Here is a 24,543-nt window from a genome sequence, read left to right on the forward strand (position 1 = left end):
CTTATTATTCATCTGCTCTGTACTTAATCATAAGTATTCACTGTCTTAAAGCCAAATGAACAACCGTATCATATGATTAGGTGCGTGCGTATGTCATAATCTGCTGACCATGTTGCCACATACAGTATGTTATTATGCACTGATTAAGTGAACCTTGTGTCCTGATTGTACAACACATTATGACGTGCCTATTGTGCTGACATTGTTCTGATGATAGAACAAAGTCATCCTGTCTACAAAGATAATATATTGTATATAATCTATCAACTTCTCCTGCTCCGGGCTCTTTCTTGTCGTCTCACACTCGAGACAACAAGAAGGGAGTCCGTCTGCAGGCGTCAGAATAAACTCACAGAAAGACAACGAACGACTCTGTGCTTTTTAGTACAAAATTGCCAGAACAGCAGGTATAGACGACCATGGTCCCTCCTGTACAGGGCATCTGTGTTATTTGTCCACTCCACTTTGTTGTTGAGGTGAACCCCTAGGTATTTGCAATCCCCCACAATGTCAATGTCCAAGCCCAGGATTGCATGGGGGTGCGATGTCTGGAGCTGTGAGACTACTGTGTGCAGAAGCTTGCATGCTGGTGCAGCATTGACTGACAGGGGGATGTACACATTTATTGCGATAACGTGCAAGAAGTCCCTTGGGAGGTATTATGGCCGGATGCTAACAGCTAACAGCTCAATGTCTCTGGTGCAGCGCTGCTCTTTCACCCTGATGTGCCCTGAGTTACACCATTTGTTCTTTACAAACATCATTATACCCCTACCTTTCCTCTTGCTGCTCTCCTTCACTCTCCTGTCTGCTCTTAGCTGTTGAAAGTTGTCCATAACATGCGAGTCCGGCGTGATCTCCGACTCTCAGTAAACACACTGAGGCTAAACTCCTGGTACTCCCTCTGCAGTCTGGTTAGTGCCTTTAGTTCTTCCATCTTATTTGGGAGAGATCTCATGTTTCGTAATAAGAGACGGTATGGATGGTTTGTACTGTCTTTTCTTGTCCCGGCACTTCACCCCAGCTCTGTATCCCCTTCTTCTTTGCCTTATTTCCTTTGGGATCTCCGGTCTTTCCACGGGGAGTACGCTTGTGTTGCTCAGCACATCAGCTGTTTCTGAGTGTAAACAATGGACCCGAAGTTCAGTGGATTTCCTGAAGTTGATGAAAGTAATCCACAAGAAAAAAGCAAATCACTAGTCTCACCAGTTGTGCATCTATATGTACACACGATCGACCGAGACTAGTGATGGAACAAACACATGAAAGACACAAAAACATACTAAAACAAAGGAAAACAGCGGGAAACAACAAGAAGCTGCCATTCACACGGCACCATCTTGAATAAAAGCTAACTTCCCCGTATAGCCTCTCTGTTTAGAGTAAACTACATGGCATACTACAATCAAAAATTGTGATGTTGAATGACTGCTAGCATATCTGCAAAGGTGAAAGTAGACCTCCCATAAACAAGAATTTTTAGAAGTTTTATCAAACCTGTTTTTCCTACTCACATTTCTCATGCAACAAATAGGCTCTCATTTCAGTCTACAAGCTGCCTGCACTGGCTTTGTGTAGGCTTGCACCTCAGCTGTGTCTCACAGGTGTAACCACAACTTCAAGCTTTTATTTATGCTCCAAGTCTATACTTTTCAACAATATGCTAATAAATGTGAGGTTTATGCACAATAAAAGGCACTGAATAAATATGTTTATCTATATTTTGCAGGTTAAACAAAGCAGTGTGCTGCTCTCTGGACACACCCACAAAGACACACCTTTGCACACACCTTTTGCCCCAGCTTTATTGAAAGCTAGAGCTATGCTACAGTCCACAATTCTATTTCCATTCCATTTCATGACGTGATGGACTGGGTGGTTTGTAAAGTTTGCTGTTTTATATTACAAAATGCAAATGTACTGAGCAACAGCATTTCTTGATCCTTGTCCTCTCTCTATAATATCATGGAAGAGTGAATAATATTGAATATCACAACGGTGAGTCAGTATCAGTCCTGTTTGAGGACCCGCTGTGTAAGATTAGTTCATATATGTACAAAATAACTCAACACTGAAGTGGTTCCTCCAAACTACCAGTTTTCCTGGCACGCTCTTTTAATAGTTGTTTATAGTCTTATTAACTTACATATACTATAGTTTTCAAGGCTGCGGTCTAGGTTTAAGGAAGTTAAACACATGTGGGTGTGAATGCAAGTGTGAATGATTATCTCTGTGTGCCTTGTTGAAAGGTGACTTGTCCAGGTGTGCCCCATTTATTGGCCAATATAAGATGGGATTGCCTCCAGACGTGTCCCAAGACCTACAAGGATGAATGACTATAGTTCACAGATACATGGATGCAGCCTAGTGGTGAAGGAAGTTAAACACAGTTGGTTCCCATTTCATATTTAAAAGCAGACTTGACAGTGACACCTTTCAAAGACACAGACTTGGACTTTGACCATGTTGTCTAAATTCATTTTTAATGGTTCAAACTGCTGTGAAGAGTCCAGAGTTCAAAGTATTGAAGTGTTAGTATAGTTTTACTGATAAAAGTGGTGTAGTATTGAGTGTTAGTGTGTTTACATAAACAGAGTTGCTGTGTGATAATGAGAGAACTGTTTATTTATCAGACTGTGTATACATAGCAGGAACTCCAGTCTGCTCTTTGAAATTGCAATGTATTGAAAATGGACATGCTCTAAGGCCTTTTTAACGAAAGACATTTTGATATATTACATTAGGAAACACACATGTTCATAATCAAACTGATGATGGTTGAATTCCAATTAACTGCTTCAGTTTAAGGGTCTCTGTGATGTGCATGCTGGCTAACTGACACATTGTCATGGCTTACTGCGACACTTAGAACAGAGCCTTTGTTAATGGTATCAGTAACACCTAGGCTGTGTTTCCTGTTATGACAAGTCAAAATGTCTGCTGTGCATTTTAAATAACTTTATTGAATTCAGTATGAATGTCTATCCTGGTGTCTTCTAGTCAGAGTCTGCTGGACAGTTCTCAGAGGTCATTTGTATGGCTAAAAACTAACCAAACTAAAAACTCTACAATCTCTACTATTCCTCACAGCTGCAGGACTGAAAAGGACACGTGAGGTCAACTTTGCTTCAACTACTTGCTTCTTAATGCGGCTCGACACATAAGTAATTCTAGGTTTTTTCGTTTCCTGGATTATCCCAACTACACCTTCTGTGAATATTAGGCATATGTGTGCAACACTCATGCACTTAGTGTACATTTTAGTGTGGAAGAGATCTTTGTTGTACTTTCTGGAATTCATCTTTTGCAAAGACAATTGTTGACATGCCCACAGCAACAAGTGTAAAAAGGCAGTGTTGTATAATCATCTTGTTTTCATTGGGTCTCCACACTTCAACCCTTAAAATGTATAAAGTGATATTCCACAATGTTAAAGTGTGGTCACGTTACTCTTCCATTCAATGAAACTGCCCTGCACTCAGTCTCAAAAAAGGATGTGATGGTATGGCTCTGATGCAGCTAATAAATACTGATCAGAGTGATGACACACTGTAAATAGTCTGTAAGAGCATTGCCACAGTTTATAGTTTGTAGGAAATTCTATTGCCAAAGACAGTGCATCTGTGTTTTTTTTACTGACTTCACTCTCAACTGCAAATTTGTTAGAGCCACCTGTCATGCAGGTATAATGAGAGAGATGGTGTGTGTGTGTATATATATATATATATACACACACCATCTCTCTCATGTGTGTGTGTGTGTGTGTGTGTGTGTGTATATATATATAGAATAAATGCACCATCTGCCCACATTCTGCTGTTGCTGCTGCTACTTCTGTTGCACTTTGTCTTGTTGCCCTGGTTGTTTTTGTCGCTGTCTGAACAAAGCGTGAATATTATTCTTCCTTCTTTTGCAGAATTGATCAAAGTTAAGGTCATGGCGACAGATCTGTCATAGTCCAAAATGTTCAAGTTCAATTACTTTCATCTCATTTAGATGTCCTCTACCACATCTCCATGGCAATATGACCATTATTGAAGTCTGTGACTATGGAGAGGAGCTGTGGAACCAACATGGCCACCACTGAAAAAGAATTTGTTTCAGAAAAGTGTTATTATACATACTGTATGACTGTGTGCATGTTTAGTACTACAGCTTTAAAGATCTACCCTCTCTCTGGTCTTTATTGAGTGTTTTAAGTGTATGCATACACACACACCAAATATACAAACACACACACACATGCACAAGCTGATAAACACACACACTAAAAGCACACTAAATAATGTTTGTGCAAAGCGAATAAATGATAAAAATCAGACTCCAGTCTGATAGATGAAGAGATGGACTACATTCCGCTACAACAGCCTGTGAAGTGCAATATCAACACACACACCCACACCCACCCACCCACCCACCCACCCACACACACACACACACACACACACACACACACACACACACTAACATACAAAATTGTAGACACACACACACACACACACACACACACACAGTCAGATCTCAGTGGCGATTCCGGCGCTGAGTTGCTTGGCCTTTCCCCTGCAGGATCTGATCCCATCTCTGGACAGAAAGACAGACAGACAGAAAATGAAGTTGATGGGAAGACATGATAGGTCGAGGCAGATGGCTGCCCACCCAAAGTCTGGTTCTGCCTGAGGTTTCTGCCTGTTAAAATGAAGCTTTTCCTCGCCACTGTTGGCAAATGCTTGCTCATGAGGGAATTGAGTCTCTGCAGATAAAAGAGTTTGGTCTGTACCTGCTCTACATGGAAAGTGTCCTGAGACAACTTCTGTTGTGATTTGGCGCTATACAAAAAAAATTGAATGGAGTGATCTGTCACTCTATAGACAATCATGTTCCTGATGAGGTCAGTTGGTATGTTAATCTAGAGGATTACAGATTACAGCTGCTTTATCCTAGGATATAATTCAATTTAATCAACAGTAGAGTTTGCAACTCTAAATGTGTTTTCAGGCTAAAAGTGAAGCAAATGTAATTTAACTTAATTTATTTGATTGTTCACTGTTTTAACATTACAAGACAAAAGAAAAGGCTTTTAGGATGAGGACTAACAGGTGTGTCTGTTGAATATGACACTATCTTGGAGAACAAATTTGGCTCAGGTTGCTGACGTGTAAACCCCACATCAAAAGAGCAGGACAGAGCTGCTAACTTTACACCACATCCTGAACACTGAGTGAATATGCTTTTGTGAATAGGGCTTTCATAACTTTACCTGTAACCTCAAAATTGCTGTTAATTAGTTAACAATATTCCCCTTGGCCTTAAAAGTAACTCTGGGTTACTTTACTGTAGTAGTTAATGATCAAGTTAGCCAGACATTCAAACGTTTGCACCCAAGAACAGATAAACACACTACTGAATTCATTCCCTACACTTAAGTTGTAGTGTTTTGGGTTTTGGAAAGGCTTAGAAAAACCACCACCTTCTAAACTCTTTAAAGGCACAATGTGTAAAAATTGGCTATGCCCAAAGGTTGCTCCAAAGAAATAGGGGGCAGCATATCAAAAGAGTAGCCACTTCCTGCTGCTCAGTATACTCTTTGCTGTAGCTATCTTTGACTGTAGCTACTAGCTGCCATTAGCTAGATAGCACAGCTAGCTGTGCAGCTAGTGGTTCTATTAGCTCACTGTAGTCTCAGTCAGTGTTCACTGGGAAGCTGCTGAGCTTCCAGGTGAACATGACTGCATTAGGACGGAACAAGTTTCTGAGACTGAAAGAGGCCAGTTTGATGACAGGGAAAATGGTGCAGAGGTGATTAACAGTTGCTCTAACCAGAGCTCCGACTCCAGGGACACAGAAAACATGGCAGACCGGGACAGGAGAGCCATGTACCGGGAGAGCAGTGAGAAGAAGGTGGGTCACCAGCATGCATCTAGAACTGGAGTATTTTCACATCTAATGTGGAGAACCAAACCAGAATTGCTGATTGTTGTAACAATTATTGCAATGATTTGGCTGGTTTTATTTTGTTTCTGTTGAGTTTCAATGAAATTGTGTTTTCCAATGAGTTAACCCTGCAATAAAGCTTATCTTTGTTTAGTATAAGAGAGAAACTTAAATTCAGAAGGTGTACGGTTGTATCTATTCTGTTCAGTAAGGACAATAGGTGTAGGAATATTTCCTTGATAATTTGTGAGTTTGTTTTGTTTAAACAGCTAAGAGTGCTTGTGAAATGTAGCAAACTAGCATACATGTCCCAGCTGAAACTACAGGAGGGCTTTACTATTGGACTATCGCCTCTTGAGGTAGTAAGTGGCAGAACTGTTACTTCTTCACATTCTGTTGATAATATTAGTTCACTTTTTGAACATTTTAAACAAAAATTCTGGCCATAGTTTACACATTGTACCTTTAAATGAGTATCTATCTTGCTATAGCCCGCTTGAATGCTTGACAGACCTGTTGTGCCTACGGCTGCTAAGCTATGATTGGACTATATGGGGAGGGGTTTAATACTTCTGTGCAAGATGAAAATGTTTTATGTACAGCACAACATGCTCAGCCCACTATGCCTAAACATGTCTGGTTCAGCCCTCTACAGTATATCTTAGGAATGCAATAAAAAAAATAAAGAATCATCATTAGCTAACGAGGCCATATTAAAGAAGTAACAATCATATGTTAGTGTTTTGCTAGTTCACTCATGTGTAGTAGTGTACATTATTTTTTCTTTTTTGTATAATGGTATTGTAGGTCTCTTGCTCACTATGCTTGTAGTTGTCAATTTTCATATTCAAGAGTTGCAAATTAAATTATCTCATTTTGGAAGAATGTCTTTACAGGCAATAAATTACGTACGATGTGGCCATTAGTGTTGACTCCATACCTAATCTTCCAGTCAAATGTATATTAAGGTGGTGCAACAGGCTGCACGTAATACAGTTCAGCTCAGTACTATCAGTATTATCTTATAAAGCCTCCACTTGTACCACTGCAGATGTGTCTACATAGAATAATAACAGGAGATGCTGCTCTGAAGCTATTAGCACCAGTGTGTTTTATATAGAAAACTACTGCTGAGAAACTGCTGGTGTCTGTGTACATTTGTCTGTGAATCGCACCTTGACCTTCCTGCTCATTTTGTCCTTCCACTTCTGAGCAATGGAGCCATCAATCAGGAGCAACCTGCAAACACAGAGTGAGGTTTATGCAGAGTTTCCACCAGCATTTTATAGTGGAGGTGGCCTGCTGTGTAGCTTCTGGCAAACAAGTAGCACTACATCACACAGTAAGAACATGCTATTTAATGCATAAGGTGACAGGTTAAACGTTGATCTAGTAATGACATGGATAGGAAGGTGAGGTGCGTCTGGTGCTACTGATTAAGCTCAGCAGGTGGTTAATTGGTCACATTCTATGTTTGCTTTGCAGAAATTTTTCAGAGCAGAATGTCCTTCATAATCAGGCACTAATGTGTGAGAAAAAAGGCACAGCTGCACTGCTCTGCAGATGAGACAGCAGGTTGGGGACACATTACCCATTTTTTTTTAATCCAGAAGATCCTGCATTGGGTTGAAGTTCAAAAGGTCTCATTTATTGGACTTTTATCTAGCCAATTTCCTGGAGGAAACCTTGATGTCAGTACTATCTGTTACAACTCCTGTTGCTCATACCTGGATGTCTCCTCATTCTCATAGCCCATAATAACGTATTCTTCCCCAGGAGACAGAAGAGGACAAAGGCAAGAGGATGAGTAGTAGAGTGTCTGTGTCTCTTTGGGAATGTTGACCAGAGAAGACTTGAGCACCTCCTTCACCTCCACCACTGCTGTGGGCTCCAGACCACGATTCCTCACTTCCCTCACCCTGGCCCTGATCACTGAAGGAGAGTCAGGAGAACACAGAGATAACACAGACATATTGGGCACTGGACTTTATATCTCACACACAGGGAGATAACAAATCAGGCTTTTCAAACATTTGTTTTAAAAAATAAAAACTTCAGTCATTATGTAATTCATTATGTAAGTCATTATGTGTATTTCTGTCTGGTATATAGTTTATAGCTCTGGCTCACTCTCTCTCTTAGGAACTGCTGTAAATACTTGTTTATATACTTGGTTGTATTTTTATTATATTATTATAATATTATATAATATTTTTTTTCTAACTAGATAGTTATATTTTTAACAACTGCTGTTATTTTTGTTTATGTATTTAGTTATATTTTTAAACAATTGCTTTGTTGTATATATTTTCAATTCAATTCAATATTCCTTTATTAGTCCCACGAGGGGAAATTCCAAATTACAGCAGCATCAATAAAGCAGATAGAGCAATATAAGAAGTGCATGCAAATTAAAAACAACATCAGTATTTACGAAAGAGTGGGAATTTTAAACAAAAAATAAAAAGAAACATCGGGCGGCACGGTGGCGCAGCAGGTAGTGCGCGTGCCTCACAGCAAGAAGGTCGCCGGTTCCAAAAACATGCTCATTAGGTTGATTGGTGACTCTAAATGGTCCTCAGGTGTGAGTGTGAGTGTGAATGGTTGTCTGTCTGTATATGTTACCCTGCAATCGTACCCCGCCTCTTGCCTGTTGACCCCCCTGCAACCCCGAAAGGGGTAGTCGGGTATAGAAGATGAATGAATGAATGAAAAAGAAATGTCATCCTAAAAAATTGTAAGAAATTGTAAATAGTATTTACAGACTGTTATGTACATGTTTTATTGCACTGATTACTTGGAGCGGTTTTTGTTGTATAGTCTGAGCTGCAGGGAGGAATGACCTGCGATAGTGCTCTTTCACACACTTTGGATGTAGCATCCTATCACTGATGGAGCTCCTCAGTGAGTGTGTGTTGGAGGGGGTGGGTGGGAGTCATTGACTGTATTGGAGGACAGCCAAGCTGTCCTCCTCTCCCCTACCTCCTCCACCAGTTCCAGAGGGCATCCCAGGACGGAGCTGGCATTCCTGATGAGTCATAGAAGGTCTTTGTGTTTGTCTGTATGTTTAAACTGCTACTGCAGCGGAATAATTTCCCAAATCTGGACCAATAAAGAAACAGTCTAAGTCTAAGTCTAAATCTAAGTAAGTTTTGGTTCCAACAACACAAAATGAGACACCCTCAGCTGCCAGTAACACCAGTGATCTGGTCCTTCTTGTCTGTCTTTGTCCCTGTCTCTCCAGTGTAGTACCTGCTGTTTTGTGGGTAATGGATGTACACTATATTCCCAAAAGTATTGGCTCAACCTGCCTTAACTCGCATATGAACTTAAGTGATATCCCATTTTTAATCCATAGGGTTTAATATGACGTCGGTCCACCCTTTGCAGCTATAACAGCTTCAACTGTTCTGGGAAGGCTTTCCACAAGGTTTAGGAATGTGTTTATGGGAATTTTTGCCCATTCTTCCAGAAGCTCATTTGTGAGGTCACACACTGATGTTGGATGAGAAGGCCTGGCTCTCAGTCTCTGCTCTAATTCATCCCAAAGGTGATCTATCGGGTTGAGGTCAGGACTCTGTGCAGGCCAGTCAAGTTCATCCACACCAAACTCTCTCATCCATGTCTTCACAGACCTTACTTTGTGCAGTGGTGCACAGTCATGTTGGAACAAGAAGGGGCCATCCCCAAACTGTTCCCACAAAGTTGGGAGCATGGAATTGTCCAAAATCTCTTGGTATTATGAAGCATTCAGAGTCCCTTTCACTGGAACTAAGGGGCCAAGCCCAGCTCCTGAAAAACAACCCCACACCATAATCCCCCCTCCACCAAACTTTACACTTGGCACAATGCAGTCAGACAAGGACCGTTCTCCTGGCAACTACCAAACCCAGACTCATCCATCAGATCGCCAGATGGTGAAGCGCGATTTGTCACTCCAGAGAATGCATTGAGAACATGTCTCCACTGCTCTAGAATCCAGTGGCGGCGTGCTTTACATCACTGCATCCGACACTTTGCATTGCACTTGGTGATTTATGACTTGGATTCAGCTACTCAGCCATGGAAACCCATTCCATGAAGCTCTCTATGCACTGTTCTTGAGCTAATCCGAAGGCCACATGAAGTTTGGAGGTCTGTAGCGATTGACTGCAGAAAGTTGGCAACCTCTGCTGGCCCTGCTCCATCATTTTATGTGGCCTACCACTTTGTGGCTGAGTTGCTGCCAATTGCTTCTACTTTGTTATAATACATAATATACAGTTGACTGTATAATATTTAGGAGTGAGGAAATTTCACGACTGGACTTGTTGCACAGGTGGCATCCTATCACAGTACCATCACTGAGCTCCTGAGAGCGACCCATTCTTTCACAAATGTTTGTAGAAACAGTCTACATGCCTTGGTGCTTGATTTTATACACCTGTGGCCATGGAAGTGATTGGAACACCTGATTTCAATTATTTGGATGGGTGAGTGAATACTTTTGGCAATATAGTGTAACTGTCCAGGATGTCCAATAGCAGTAATACATAGTGGGGAACCAGGTACAAATGGAAATTTGGTTGTTTTGGTCCAAAAATGTTCCCTTAATGAATTCAAGCAATGTGAGACCAAACAAAAGATACAATTTCCAGAGTAATAGAGAAAGAATTAACATGATGCATGACAATGGAGGCAGCATTGCTGGATTTGCCAAATCATGCCTGCGTAATCATCTGGAAAAAGCCTTTCTGATCTTTTAGCTTTTCTGTGTCTAATGTAATCTAGTAACCTAACAGCTTCTACGCCAAAATCTTTCCTTCTACATCAATGACAAAACATCAAAGAAAAGGAATCTACTGAAGAACCTAGCAATACTAAAAAGATGTTTAACAACCTCAATGAGCAGCACAGGTAAGGCTTTAAAAATTAAAGTAATGAGTATTCAGACTTGTTGAATAGCTTTGCGTGATGTTGTTATCTCACAGGTAGCACTGAGAAGTGATGACTGACTGTCAGGTATGATCCTCAAACCATCAAACCACCGACATACTGATTGGGCGGATGGCCGCTCTGCCTCCTGAGTGACAGGAGGTAAACGGGTGTCTTATTGTCTTATTATAACACTTAATATAATAAAAAAAAAACATGAAAACAACATGGACATGGCTGAAATCTTCTGAGCTGAAGACTGTAGATTGTTGGTTTGATAAACAGGAGTGAAACTCTTTACCATGGTGGGGAAGGATTCAATGCTCAGATGAGCAATATTATTATATCATCAACATGATAAACAATAATTGATACATTCTCATTAATATATTAGTAGGTACTATTATACTCAACAATGACACAGAGTGTAAAAGTAAAATACAAGGATCCTCTTTCTCATAGTTGTGAAAACTGGAATAATTCCCAAGTGACTCACCGTAGTTGTAGTTGTTCTTCAGGTAGGTTTTCAGACCCATTTTTACTGTCTTACATCTACAGCGATCTACAGACACAGAAACACAGAAACAAACAAACACACACACACACACACACACACACACACACACACACACAAAGTGGGTACTTGTATGATTATAATTATTAAAAGAAAAACAGACATACAAAAACTGTTCAGGGTCCACCTCTTTAAAAGTTCACATTTCCAGATTGAATTTAACATGTTGCATTTGTGTCAAATAGAGCAGGGTTCCCACTCATTTTTGGAGAGATCATTTTTCAGAGACTTTTCCAGGACATTTTCAGCTATGATCTAGCTGGTGTGACAGACAGGGATCGCACTACACACTGATATGCTTCTCTCTGTGGAAGTCTGATGTAAAAGAGTGTATGGGCATAATCTTGAGATGTTTTAATGTCAGTATGTTTACTGCTATCCTCTCTTACCCACATAAAAAAAGAAAGAGAAAAAGCCCCTAAATCATAAAAATAATAAAAACAATTTAATGAAAAAAATACAAATAAATGAATTATTTAAATAACACAATTCATGCATAAAATGCAACACAAAGTGAGTGCTTAACATAAAAACAAATAAAAAAAATCACAGCCATAACAACTTGACACCATACAAGAATGGTGCGTGAGTGGGATTCACTTTGAGAGTTAATCCACCCCTCTGTAGTAAATCTGAAAGTTCATATGGCAATGGAACTGCAACTGGTTGTCAGATTTTTATGAAATTCATGTCGCTGTTGTAGCAGAAAGACTTTCCTTTTTTCCATCTACATTTTTATTGAGTTTACACTATAATATAAACAGAACAGTACAGCAGTAAGAACATATGCAAACACAAAAACAGTATGATATATAAAGAGATAAAAATAAAGATTGCATTCATACTGATATATTTTTCATCAGGAATTCATTTAGTAGGTGTCATGTCCGATATAAATATTCAATTTTTTCCAGTTCTTTTCAAATATGTTCTCTTTGACTCTCAAAAGGTATGTCAACTGTTCCATAACTAATATGTTTTGAACAATTTTCCAGCCACTGTTTTTTCTGCATAAAGCCACTTTTTGGCAATGGCTTTCTTACTTTTAGGTCTTCTCTTATCACAACACCTTCAGTGTCCCCAAGATACTTTACAGGGCAGGTATTTGGGATACTATATCCCAAAACATTTTAACTGCAGCATTTTCCAATATTATTGTTGGGCAGCAAGCTGCCTAATTTTTACATACTTTGCCTTTAAATCTTAGAAACTCTTAAATTTACCATTTTCTGAAACCATACACATTGCCGTTATGCCTTTTTGTACCCATTCCTTGAGATATTAACATTGATATCAGTGATATGTTCTTCCTCTGCCAATACTGACACTGTGCAGGTCTTCACTCTGCCTCATAAAGAGAATAGGGGAGAAACAACAGCCCTGCCTTGAACCTCTCTCCAACTCAATCCTATTAGACAGGCTTCCTTCCTTAATTCCAGTAGTAGGATCATGGTTAATGGTTTTGATACACTGAACTGCACTTTCATTGAAGGTATCTGTCTTATACTTCATATAAAAATAACCAACTAACACTATTGAACGCTTTTTCAGCATCCAAACTAACCAGTACCGTACTGTCTTGTGTTTGGGCCCCTCTAATGAATCCAGTTTGATCCTCATTGATCAGCTCTGGTACCAGAGTTTCAAATCTTTTGCAATGATTGACATTGAACAATATTCTTTGTCTTTGCCTGCCTTCCTTACGTAAAATTGTAGTAATTGCCTCCTTCCATGATGGGGGAGCCCTGCTCTCTTTAAGGGTCTAGTTAAAACAGGACAAGCAGAGGTGTTAGCTCCTTCTTAAAGACCTTATAAAATTCTGATGGATACCCATAATCTCCTGGTGATTTACTGGCCTTTTGTCTCTGATTGCAGCTTCCAGCTTCTTACATTGCGACGCAGTAGTATTACTCTGTTTCACACCATGGCAGGTCAAGTGAGTGAAAAGAAAACTTATTGTTTTAGAATATAGTTTCTTACGATACTTTTTATCTGATCTGGTTCACGTAACAATTTGTTGGCTTGGGGGTCCGTTATTTTGTGAGTTGTATTAGAGGTCTGCTGCTTGTGCAGGCATCTAATCAGAAGTCGAGTTGGTTTTGGACCTAATTCATAGTAAGTCTGCTTTACAAATATTGCCCTTTTTTTCAATCTCTCTCCCGAGAATCTGATCTACTCCCTCCTTGTTTCCTTAATTTGTTGTAATACCAACTAATCATTTCTGTTTTTATGCTGTTTCTCCAGCTCTCTCAACTTTTCTGCTTTGTATTTGTATGCAGCTAGCGGGGCCTTTTTTGTGATGTTGTCAGGGCAATTAGCTTCCCTTGGATAACTGCTTTCATGGCATCTCACAATATTACAAGGTCCGCAACCCTGGCATTATTCTCATTTACATAGTTTTATACCTCTTTTCTTATCTCTTCTACATTTGTCTTACATTCTGTGATCCGGTAACTTTCACCCTTCCTCAGTAAAAAGTAGTTAATTCTGGAGTGGATAGAATGAGGCACTGATTAGTGTGTACAATCCCTTTCTAGAGGGTGAAGTTCTCTCCAAACATGGATTAGTCCCATTTCCTCCACTGATGTGTTAATAAACTTAGTTAGATACATCTATCATCTTTTTCAGCTCATGCTATAGGCCCTTTACTAGTGATATTAATTGGAGTATTTAAAGGGGCTAACAACATGCAGTGTGAGGTACCACTACAAAAGTTAAAAATTTGTATTATGTTATGTTACAGTCCATTTTACCTTAACCAATGCAGCATTATGTTTGAAGAGACAATGCTGGCAAAGTGAAAAATTAAGCTGCTGTTTGTCAGTATTTAATCAGTGTTTGACTTACATACAGTTAGGCTCCCATTCATTGTTTTTACACTGGCTTCCCATTCATTATTATCCAACTCTCTCAACATTTGAAACCATTGCTCCTAGCCGGGGCTGAATCACAAACGTCAAAGTTTCTATATATTCAGCCAGTAAATGTCACATTATAGCATCAGCATTTCAGACTAAATCAAACACCTTCCACCTCTCCTTGTGTTCTCAGCAAGTTATTCTAACACTAGGATAGAAGACATGCGAGATAAACAACTGAATGAAGTCACCCTTTTGTTAACAATATCAAATGACAAGGTAAATACTCCAGTTGATCAAGGGGATGTACATCTTGGCTAATTACTTAATTGGCTGGAATACTGAGTTTTACTGTATCGAGTTCTTTTTTTGATCTGTTGATTGAACTAAATCCATGTAATATAATTATTAGCATACTAGCCGCAATTGATTTTTCGGGACACTGCTAGCAGAACTTTGAACTGCACTCTGCCATCTCAATTTTACGATGTTGTGTTGGAGGTCACTGTTTTCACCTCTTGATGAACATAGGGAGGGCCAACAATTTTACAAAAAGAGACTCACATGCACTAACATGCATGTGCATATTGAACCAAAGCAAATTTAACATTATTCAATCATTTAAAACAAGTTGGGAAAACAAAAGCAAAGATAATCCATAAAACCTAACAAAAACTGCCACAGTTACAGGCCAGCAGTGAGTAATATGTACATTTGGAAGACACTGCAATTTACATTATTCAGAATTTTGGCCACTTAAGTTGTTATCCAACCTGCATGTGACATGACTGGGAGAGTGTCATATCCGAGAGCAGCCTATTCAATATACTCTCATCCATAAACTAGGAATTGAACATAACAACACTTTCAGATGTCAATGTTATCCATTTTGGGGAGCTCTGATAGATAAGTCCACTTGCTCACACCATAAGAACATTTGGAGAATGTTGAAATAATTTTTTCAGGACAAGTGTTTTGGGAAATTGGGAAGTTTGTAAATTTATAAGACACTACCAGGCAGTGTCTGACATCATGCTCATATTTGCTACCCGTCATCACTGGAAGTCAATGCTCCCAGTCAAAATATAGTCAAACACATAACCCCATGTAAAACCACAACTTGTCATTTTTACACTTTAGTTTTTGTACAGAGATAAGAGATATAGTGTGTTAATTAGTGAACTTAAGAGGTCATGGTAGGTGGATTTTGTTACCTCTGGACATAACAAGGGTAGCTGTTTTGCCCTGCTTCTAGTCTTTATGCTAAGCCAATCTAATAGACTACTGGCTTAAGCACAGACATCAGAGTGGTATCAATCTTCTCATCCAACTCTGGACACGAGACCGAATATGGGTTCCCAAAATGTTGAACTACTCCTTTAACCTTTAGTCCTCTAAATGTCAAGCCCGTCCAAGGAGGAGGAGCATGAACTCGAATAGAGGCAGAGACAGGTAAACAGAAAGGTTACCTCGATTTGGTCCTCTGCAGTGGAGGCTGTTGGAGTCCATTGGAAAGTCTGGACTGGATTCTGTCAGAGGATGAAATCCAGGATAGATCACCTCTTTATCAAATTGGTTCAACTTGTTTTCTAGACTGGCTGTGTTCAGATACACAACAGCATGTTATTGAGAAATACATGGTTTCCAGGGGCACTGTCACTGCCTGGCTGAGTTGTTTCTCTGTCATTTGTGGAAATTCTGTGCAAATGCTGTTTGTAATGATCCGTCCAATCTGATCTAACTTGTGTCTAATCAACCAGCTAATACAGCAAGCTAGATTCTAGGAAAGCAGCTACAGCTTCTGCAGACAAAAGGTCAAATTTCAGCCTCACCTGGGTTACACCTGGCTGGGTCCTGGTAGTATGGGTCTACACAGACACAGAGAGGCATCGGTCAGTGTCAAAACAGAAAGAACACATTCCCTTGTTTCTTCAATTTATGTTATAGGAAAAGGGGAAAATGTTCAGACAGTTTCACACAGTGGTTTCCCCCTCAGGACACAGGAGCAGTTTGGAAAAATTACCTCAGGAAAATGACCTATTATTCAGTTAGCATCATCAGAAACCCTGTACTTTGAGCGAGAGAAGAATATTGAATCACCTACTGCTGGACATCTTGAAGTCCTGCTATAGTGGCCCCTAGAGGCTGCAGTGTTCATTACAGCCTCAATATGAGTGTTGGACAGAACAAACAACTACTGATTATTTAGCTATTATTTAAGCCTTACAAGTAGTGAAGGTAAAAATGTAAAAAAATAATACTAAAGGTTTGGAGTGAGTTGCTGCCCCAAGTAGAGGAGTTATCTCAGGTATCTCAGGGTCTTGATTTGAATGAAAGATCAACAGATGGATAGGTGCAAAGTCATCCATGATATGGATGCTGCACCACATTCTCTTGGTGAATTTGATATACATAATGTTTCAATCCTTTCCTATTGTTATGAGTTTGGGGTAGTGACTGAAAAACCAAGGTTGTTGACACAATCAACCTAAATTAGTTTGCTACACAGGGTAGCTGGGCTCATCCTTTGTGACAGGGTTGGGACCTTGGACATCCAGAAGGAGGTTGTAGTAAAACTGAACTCTTTTGCGTAACTGGTTGACATGGTTCAAGTATCAGGTCAGGACATTCTACTTTATAAGTTGTTTGGGTATGATGAACCGGAAGGATGCCGTGGGGCAGATCCACAACACACTGGAGGGATTATTTATCCCATCTGTCCCAAGAATGTGTTGAGATCTTCGATGAAGAGTTTGCTTAACCTGCTGCCACCACGATCTGGACCCAAATAAATGTCCAAAAATGAGACCTTTCTTATATTAGGGTATAGTGGTAAGGAAGGAATATAGTGGCAACTTGTGGCATGGTCGAAAAGTGGCAACACTGTTGCTTCAGAGCTAGAAGGTCCTAGGTTTGATTCCCACCTGGAGCGCAGTGGGCGCTGAGGGCGTGTCTTCCACCATGCCTTCGGTGCCTACTGCCCCTTAGGGGCCTTTCTGTGTTGAGTTTGCATGTTCTCCCCGTGTTCACCTGGGGTATCCTGGGGAACTGGGTGCCCCTCAGGGTGCCAGTTGGCTGCCACAGCTGGCAGCCCACTGCCCCTGGTCCACCCCTGGTCTGCCGTGGATGGGTCAAAAGCGGAGAAGAATTTCACCAAGCATGGTGTGTGTGTGCATGTACTATGTGGTGTGACAAATACAGGGATGTCTTTATTTCTATAGAACAGTAATCAGTTCAGTGTCCCTGCTTGCTTATTTATTCTCTTCTGGGTTTGACTTTTGCCCATTTCGGTTTATTGACATTTCCCACAGATTGTCATATTTAAACATTGAGTGAGTGTTATCAGAGGTCAACATAGATGGGCCCTAAAATAATTTTCCCTTCTCAGGTATCTGTTTTCTTTGTCCTTCTTTTACAATGGCTTGACTGCCATTGTTAGTTATTCTGGATTGGTTGTTATCCATTTGAAGCATTTATGACCAAATAACTGCACAACTAATGATCTTCCAATAAGCCTCAGCTGTACTTTGCATTTAGTGCTAATTAGCAAGCTAACATGTTAAGCGAAAATGGTGACCATGATAAACATTATACCTGCTAAACATCAGTATGTTAAATACTATCATTCTGAGTGTGTCAGAATGTTAACATTAGCATTTAGCTCAAAGTATCAATATGCCCAAGTACAAAGCCGTGAGCTATTCTAGTAAACAAGACCGGTCTTGTTTACTCAAGACCGGTCTTGTTTACTCATCACCTGTTCTCATCTGCAAAGATTACTTTCATTGAAATTGATTTTGGGACACTGGAGCTGTGTTTTCCACAGTGCACTCAGTTCTCTGCTGTGAGAGCACGTTTGAATGTAAGCAAACAGGCAACTGTGGCAGCTCAAGATTTCTGTCCCAGCCAGAGACAGATTTCTGAACAGCAACTTTCAGAATGAGTGCCACTGAAAATCACTTGAATGACTTGGGCAATCTACCCTGACTGAACCTCAGCAAGCAAACAAATCTTAGGGAAAATAATAAAACCCCACTGAGTTGAGCTGAGCTAGGGTAGCTCAGAGATATGTGGATGTGTGTTTCAGGAGGTCAAGGGGATTGAGGTAATTTTTTTCTTCAGGACTTGCTGTTCTAGGGCCTGTTTAAAGAGGCAGGGGACAGTAAGGGTTTTATTGAGTGTAAAATGAGTGGGACGCATGTATCAAGGAGCTCTTTGAGAAGTCAGTGGGAATGAAGTCAGAGGGGAAATGACTCATGCTATCTGTTTGAGAGGTAGCAGAGACATACTGCTGAGAGTAGAAACATGATAGAAAATGCAGACGGCTCAGCTAAGCAGGGAAAACTGTTTCCTGATTTTCTTCCTGAAACTGCTTTTCAGTGAAGAAAGTTAAATATACCTATTCAGAAGTATCCTGAAGAGTAATTGAGTTTATAACACTTTAGAGGTAGCTGATATTTGACTAATAATATCTGTACCTGAGAGGTTCTGTGTGCTGCATTTTTCCTGTTGCCTTTCCATGAACTTGTATTTCAACGAGAGACTGAATCTTATCTAAGTTATATTTTCTTTCTATATTTTACTTTTCAATAAGACTGTCATATTTTTACTTTAGGTGTTTTGTGAAGTTTGTTCTTATTACTCTCAGGTAAAAACAGCAACAGTAGTGTTATTACTATTTTGTTAGCATTGATATCACTAGTCCAATATATTGTACTAATGTGAATGAGTCATTGTGCTAAGTAGGGTGACATAAATGTTTATTGTCACAATTTTCATTTAGTCATGATTTTAATTTATTTTTAGTCAGGCAAAAAATGTGGGACCCGTTAGCTTTAACTTCAATCTTTTAGCATGATGTTCTTTATGTCACTGTAACATGAATATTGAGACAATTTAACAGGATTTTATATATATATATATGTGTGTGTGTGTGTGTGTGTGTGTGTGTGTGTATAACATAATGTTATAATGTAATATATATTAAAAAGTCAGCCAGAGACTGTACTCTGTCCTCTCTTACCTAACTCTGTATAGCTTGTAAACTGCATATATGCACTTTGAGAACAGAAAACCGAAAACCCAGATTTAGATTTTGAAACAGTGACTAATGGGGGTAGGGCTTAACAAACAGCCAGTTTTTAACGTATCATCTCACTGCCATCCATTTTGAAACTGGACCACATGCCTATAGATGTGGGACAGAGTCATTGTTGCCCTTCAGTTTCCCTATTTTTTCATTCGACCCATTGCCAGACGTCATCATGACTGTTCAACACTTGTAGAATTATTTGTTTTATTTTAGATTTTATTTTATGTAAATGCATGACAATTAAAGTAGTAAATAACTGTTTGGGAATTGATTGACAAATGTCACCACAAGGTTCATTCAGTGTCTGTTCTGGTGCTTTGAATAATATCAAACGATCTTCATCAGCAGATGTTGTTTGCCCAGTGATCATGGAAATTATGGTGTTCAAATTTTCAATTTTTCAGAGCACCCTCAGAGGACTTTTTGTCCATGTTGTCGTAAGAGCCAAGGTTCAAAGTTGATTCTAGAGCTGTTTTCAGGCTCAAGAATCAACTTTGAACCTCAACCAGCATTAGTTATTGGACTCTAATGGAGCAAAAACTCCAACATCAACAGCAACAGCAGCAGAAAACAGGTGTCATTTAGTACATAAATGACAATAATAATATAAATGATAAACGTGATACCTGGTCCCTCTGCCTTGACGATGGCCTCAGGTGAGATGCAGACTCCACGGTCGTACAGTGGCAGCTCACTGCAGGCCAAGCTGTCCGGCCAGCTGTGGTTGTAACGCTTCATCACCGGCTCACAGCCGTACTTTGCTCGCTCGCACACTGCCTTACAGGGTTTTATGGGCTCATGCTGGAAGTCAATTGTGCAAATGGGAGCATACATGGCACACAGGAAGAATAGCAAATCCGGACTACAGCCAGTACCTGAACAGAGAGGGAAACACGGAGAGGTGTGTTACTGGGATTGTTTTTCTAACTGACTGGTACAGTTTGAGTTGAGCCAGTTGATGTTGTAGTTGGCTGTAGAATATTTTTAAAGTTGAATTGAATATTTTGTGTAAGGTAATATAAACTATAATGATACTTTACACTTTAGGACATATCTGGGGAAACACTGTCTTCGCTTTAGGTCTGTGGGTGGGTGTTTCCCATGGCAGCGGTTGACTGACATTTCACAGTTGGCTTTGTGCAGAGACACCCTGTCAACTACCAACCTGCTAGCTGCAGCATGTAATAGAATTGCAAAGTAGGAGGACTTATTTACTTAAGATTACAGGGAGAGAGAATGGACAATACAGTCTGCAACTTAAATCAATTTGGTTTGGCATTCTGGGCCAACTTTGGATGAATTCAGTAACTATAGCACCGTGTTTTGTTCAGGAATTCAACAAAGAAAAATTTTAAATTTGCTACCAATCTTGTTTTTGCCTCTGACTGGCTTCTCCTCTATGGTAATGGTGGCAGAGGCTCACGAGTATTGTAGTATTTAGAGGTGTCAGCCATACGAAAATGACAAAACATGAAATAGTGTTGCGCAGCGGAAATAGGGTTGGGCAGCATGATGGTAAGTACCATGCGATGACAGAGATGTGTCCACCAGTAGAGATTTGGCAATACCATTTCCACTACAGGAGCTATCCCTTAAGCTGTATTTGCACACTGTCATTCACAGTAGATGCACTTCTACCCTGCTACACAGCGAGCCAGTGGGTGTGTTGATGACATTGCATGAAGAGTAACTGCTTTGCACTCTTTTTCTGCTTGACAGTATATTATTTTCCACTCTTTTGTTGACATTGCTGATATGTCCAAATACATGTAGTACTGATATCACCACAAAAGCAGTCATCATTAGGATGAGCCCTCCTCCTCCTCCTACACGCTCTACCCAGGCATCACCCCTTGCCTAGACCAAACAGAGTCTTTCCAGTAAGAGAGAACCTGTCTGATAAGAACAAAATGTGCTACATGTTCAGAGTTCATATGAAAAAATGGCTTTAGTGTCTCTATATATTTGGAGCAGGCAGTGTGACATAGCAACCCAGCTGCCTTACTTGATTTCACATTCTCACTCACAATACATTACTGTTTTGAGTCTTTGTAACTAAAGTGTTGTCTCATGTGAGGCAGTTGTTTTTGTTTGTACAAGTTCCAAATGAAAGAGGAAAATAATCATATGTGATGAAGTATGGTACGGTATAGTTATTTAAAAGCATTTCATAATTGAGTTGATGTAGCTATTACCACACTGTGATATATACTATGATGGTGATATAAAAATCCATATTCCATTCTAGAAGATTTTGGCCATATCGCAGACCCAGGAACAAAGTTGAGATAATCACAACTGGTGACCATGACGTCAACCTACATGACTGAGCATTGACTGGGAGATTCCTGTGTTTCTGTCTTACAAAAGGCTGTGGATATCATTTAAACAGTAATTTGGAATGGGAATACCAAAGTACTTCCAAAGAACTCTCGCATTGTATAGCCTTGGGCTGTTGACACACACCTACATAATGTTGATTATGAACTGTTTAAGTCTCTTTACAACACTCAACATTTGCCCCATTCAGCGTTTGTATTCAGCCTGAAAAGTGGGAGCTACCAAGCTAGGATAACAAGGCTCCACTCATAAAAAGGAAGATAAGATCTTGGAAATGCTAAAAACAGATTCCACTAAATGGTAGTTTTTGTTTCTGCTATTTCAACACCTGCTAATTGAAAAAGACTATACTGTTACTGTCATTCACCATTATCTGACACCAACCCACACAAAAATCTAATATATGGCCATGTATGAACATACAGCAGCAACAAGACACTCCTTCGCAAAATCTCCTTTTGACTGAGGTTTTAGCAACTTAGCTATTGCGCACTGTGAAACTTGCCTGCATAACACTGTCTGTGTGTCGGTAACAGACAAATTGGCATGCATTGCTTTTAATGTTACCACATCTTTGTGTTATTGGAGTCACTTTTATAGTGATGAAAATAGTAGCAAGTAGGTGTAGTTCTATGAGTATGTGCGTAGCCTTCTACCTGCATGTTACGGCAGCCACAGTAAAGCACATTATTTTTAATATGCAAAAACATTCATTACAGTAATGATGATATTGCAAAATCCATGTAGTGGCAGAAGGTGACACCGGTGACAATGACGAAAGTAGTATTGCGCCCACCCCTACAACAAACACGGCTGGAAATGTCCTGGTGTCTTTTTTAAAAATAGTTCAAACAGTGATCTGCTTATGTGGACATGATACGTACTGATTCAACTTGCTTTCAAGTAACTCCTCTGTAAACCTATGCCTAGTTTTGTGAAAATCTCTTACATCTCTCTGACTATACTGACAATGCTTTAAGAAGTCTCCGCCTTTTTTGGGTTGAAGTGAGGAAAACTTGTACTTTCTCTATTTGATGAGGGCTGTTTCATTTGAACTTGAGTTCCTTTTCCCCTGGAGGGCACTTTTTTAAAGGATTTGTAATGACTGCCATCCTGCTGCACATTTCACACAGGATGATACAAGAAAGAAATCAACACTGGGTACAGGGTGGATCAGTGTTTTTATTGCAGAGCAGTACTGAGGTTTGGCTGCACAGCTTCACACTGAAGTCACAGAAATACTTTGAACTTGTGACCTCAAACTGATTCTTGGTTTTTGGCTTGCAGGTCTTTCATTAGGAGATTTTTCTGGTTGAAACTCACTGACTTTCCACTTTCTCCATCCACTCCTCCGCTGAGCTCCAAGTCAGCCAGTGCCTTAATGTATTTATTGAAGGCAGATATGAATGCATAATGAGATATCATGGCAGTTAATGCGGTTGTCCAAATCTTTAATTTTTAAATTTCAGTGATTGTGCACATACATTTGGGTATCTGGAGTGCCTCCCAATGTACAAACTGTGAAATTAAAGCCAAGCCAGTCAGAATGTTTTTGTGGGCTGCAACGTGGGATTCAAGAAACCAATCAAATTTGGCCCCACTTCTTAAATAAAGCACAGGCTTATCCCAACCCCCGTCTGGGTATCTCCACCCACAGCTTGTACTTGGCATTACTATGTTGTGTGACTACTGTGGCTAGCATCTATTGTAGGCCCATATGCTGGAGTGATGTTGGAATACTTAATATTGAGGGACAGTCAGGACTAACTGAAAGTTAAGTCTCATTTGAAGTCATTTAAATAGAGACTTGTAGTCTGGGTAACTGCAATGTAAACTTGGCTTTGTTGTTAAAGGACCTGTGTATAAGGTTTAGGGGCTCTATTGGCACACTGTTATAAATTGATGACTGATTCTAGGATTTTTGATTTAATAAGTAAAAGACCAGAGAAAAGGAAAAGGTGATAAAAAGCTTCAACAACAGATGATCTATCAGTAACATGACAAGATGTTTGTTTGATTTGAGGTGGGAAGGGTGGCCATGATAAGCTCTTAAAAAATATATAATGTTCCAAGATTTAGTGGGACTATCACAGGCAGACACAGTTGACGGATAACAGTTTGATTTAGCCTTCCTCATCCTGCTGGTGTAGATGTTTCTTTGTTGCTTGAAGGTTAACCAGTGCTCAGGGGCTCAACTAGATGTAACCTTGGATCTGGCTTTGTCTCTTTTACAGATGGAATTGGAGAGCTGTGGGGTGAACCAAGGACTGCATCTGATTATAATTCTGTATTTTTTATAAGGGTCATGTCTGTGAGCAATATCATCAAAAGATTGTGAAATGTTTACCAGTGCCACAGCAGGGTCAATAAGAGAGAAAATGTTATCAATGTCCAAGATTGACAAATCATTTTAAAAATTCTGAGGATTAAAATCAAGCTTCTGATATTTAAAAGGAATAGTCTGAGTAGACTTTTAACTCATGTGTCTTACTTCATGGGATACTACCCAACCCTGGTAGTGTTAGACTTTGTCCTGGCCCCTCATGAACAACAGAATGGATGCATGGGAAACCAGTAAGGCTGGCGCTAGGAACCCAGGGACATCAAATCAAAACAAATCAAACTTTATATGTATATAGTACTTTTCATACATGATAAAATGCAACACAAAGTGCTTTACAACAGTTAAAAACATTATAAAGGAAAAGATAAGATAAGATATTCCTTTATTATTCCCACAGTGGGGAAATTTCCAGTATTAAAGCAGCAAAGTGGTTAGCAAAAAATAGAGGGCATCAGTAAAAAGGACATTAAATATCAAACAGGCAATATAA

General features: G+C 39.8%; 1 protein-coding gene across 2 annotated transcripts in view; it reads right to left on the reverse strand.

Moving 5' to 3' along the window:
- Positions 1-1,839: 1,839 nt before the first annotated feature.
- The window catches only part of frzb (frizzled related protein), a 52,274-nt gene continuing 29,570 nt past the window's right edge, over positions 1,840-24,543 (reverse strand). Inside the window, exons 2-8 of one of the 2 annotated variants that reach the window (XM_076747453.1) lie at positions 19,996-20,244; positions 16,110-16,145; positions 15,747-15,806; positions 11,342-11,407; positions 7,659-7,863; positions 7,107-7,170; positions 1,840-4,581 (exon numbers count right to left, since the gene is read on the reverse strand). In XM_076747453.1, coding sequence (XP_076603568.1) covers positions 4,522-4,581; positions 7,107-7,170; positions 7,659-7,863; positions 11,342-11,407; positions 15,747-15,806; positions 16,110-16,145; positions 19,996-20,244 — 740 coding nt within the window. In that variant the 3' untranslated portion in view covers positions 1,840-4,521. The remainder of the gene's footprint in view (positions 4,582-7,106; positions 7,171-7,658; positions 7,864-11,341; positions 11,408-15,746; positions 15,807-16,109; positions 16,146-19,995; positions 20,245-24,543) is intronic. The other variant, XM_076747455.1, reaches the window with a different exon arrangement.

The sequence above is a fragment of the Chaetodon auriga genome, chromosome 13 (genome assembly GCF_051107435.1).
Source record: "Chaetodon auriga isolate fChaAug3 chromosome 13, fChaAug3.hap1, whole genome shotgun sequence".
NCBI lineage: Eukaryota > Metazoa > Chordata > Actinopteri > Chaetodontiformes > Chaetodontidae > Chaetodon > Chaetodon auriga.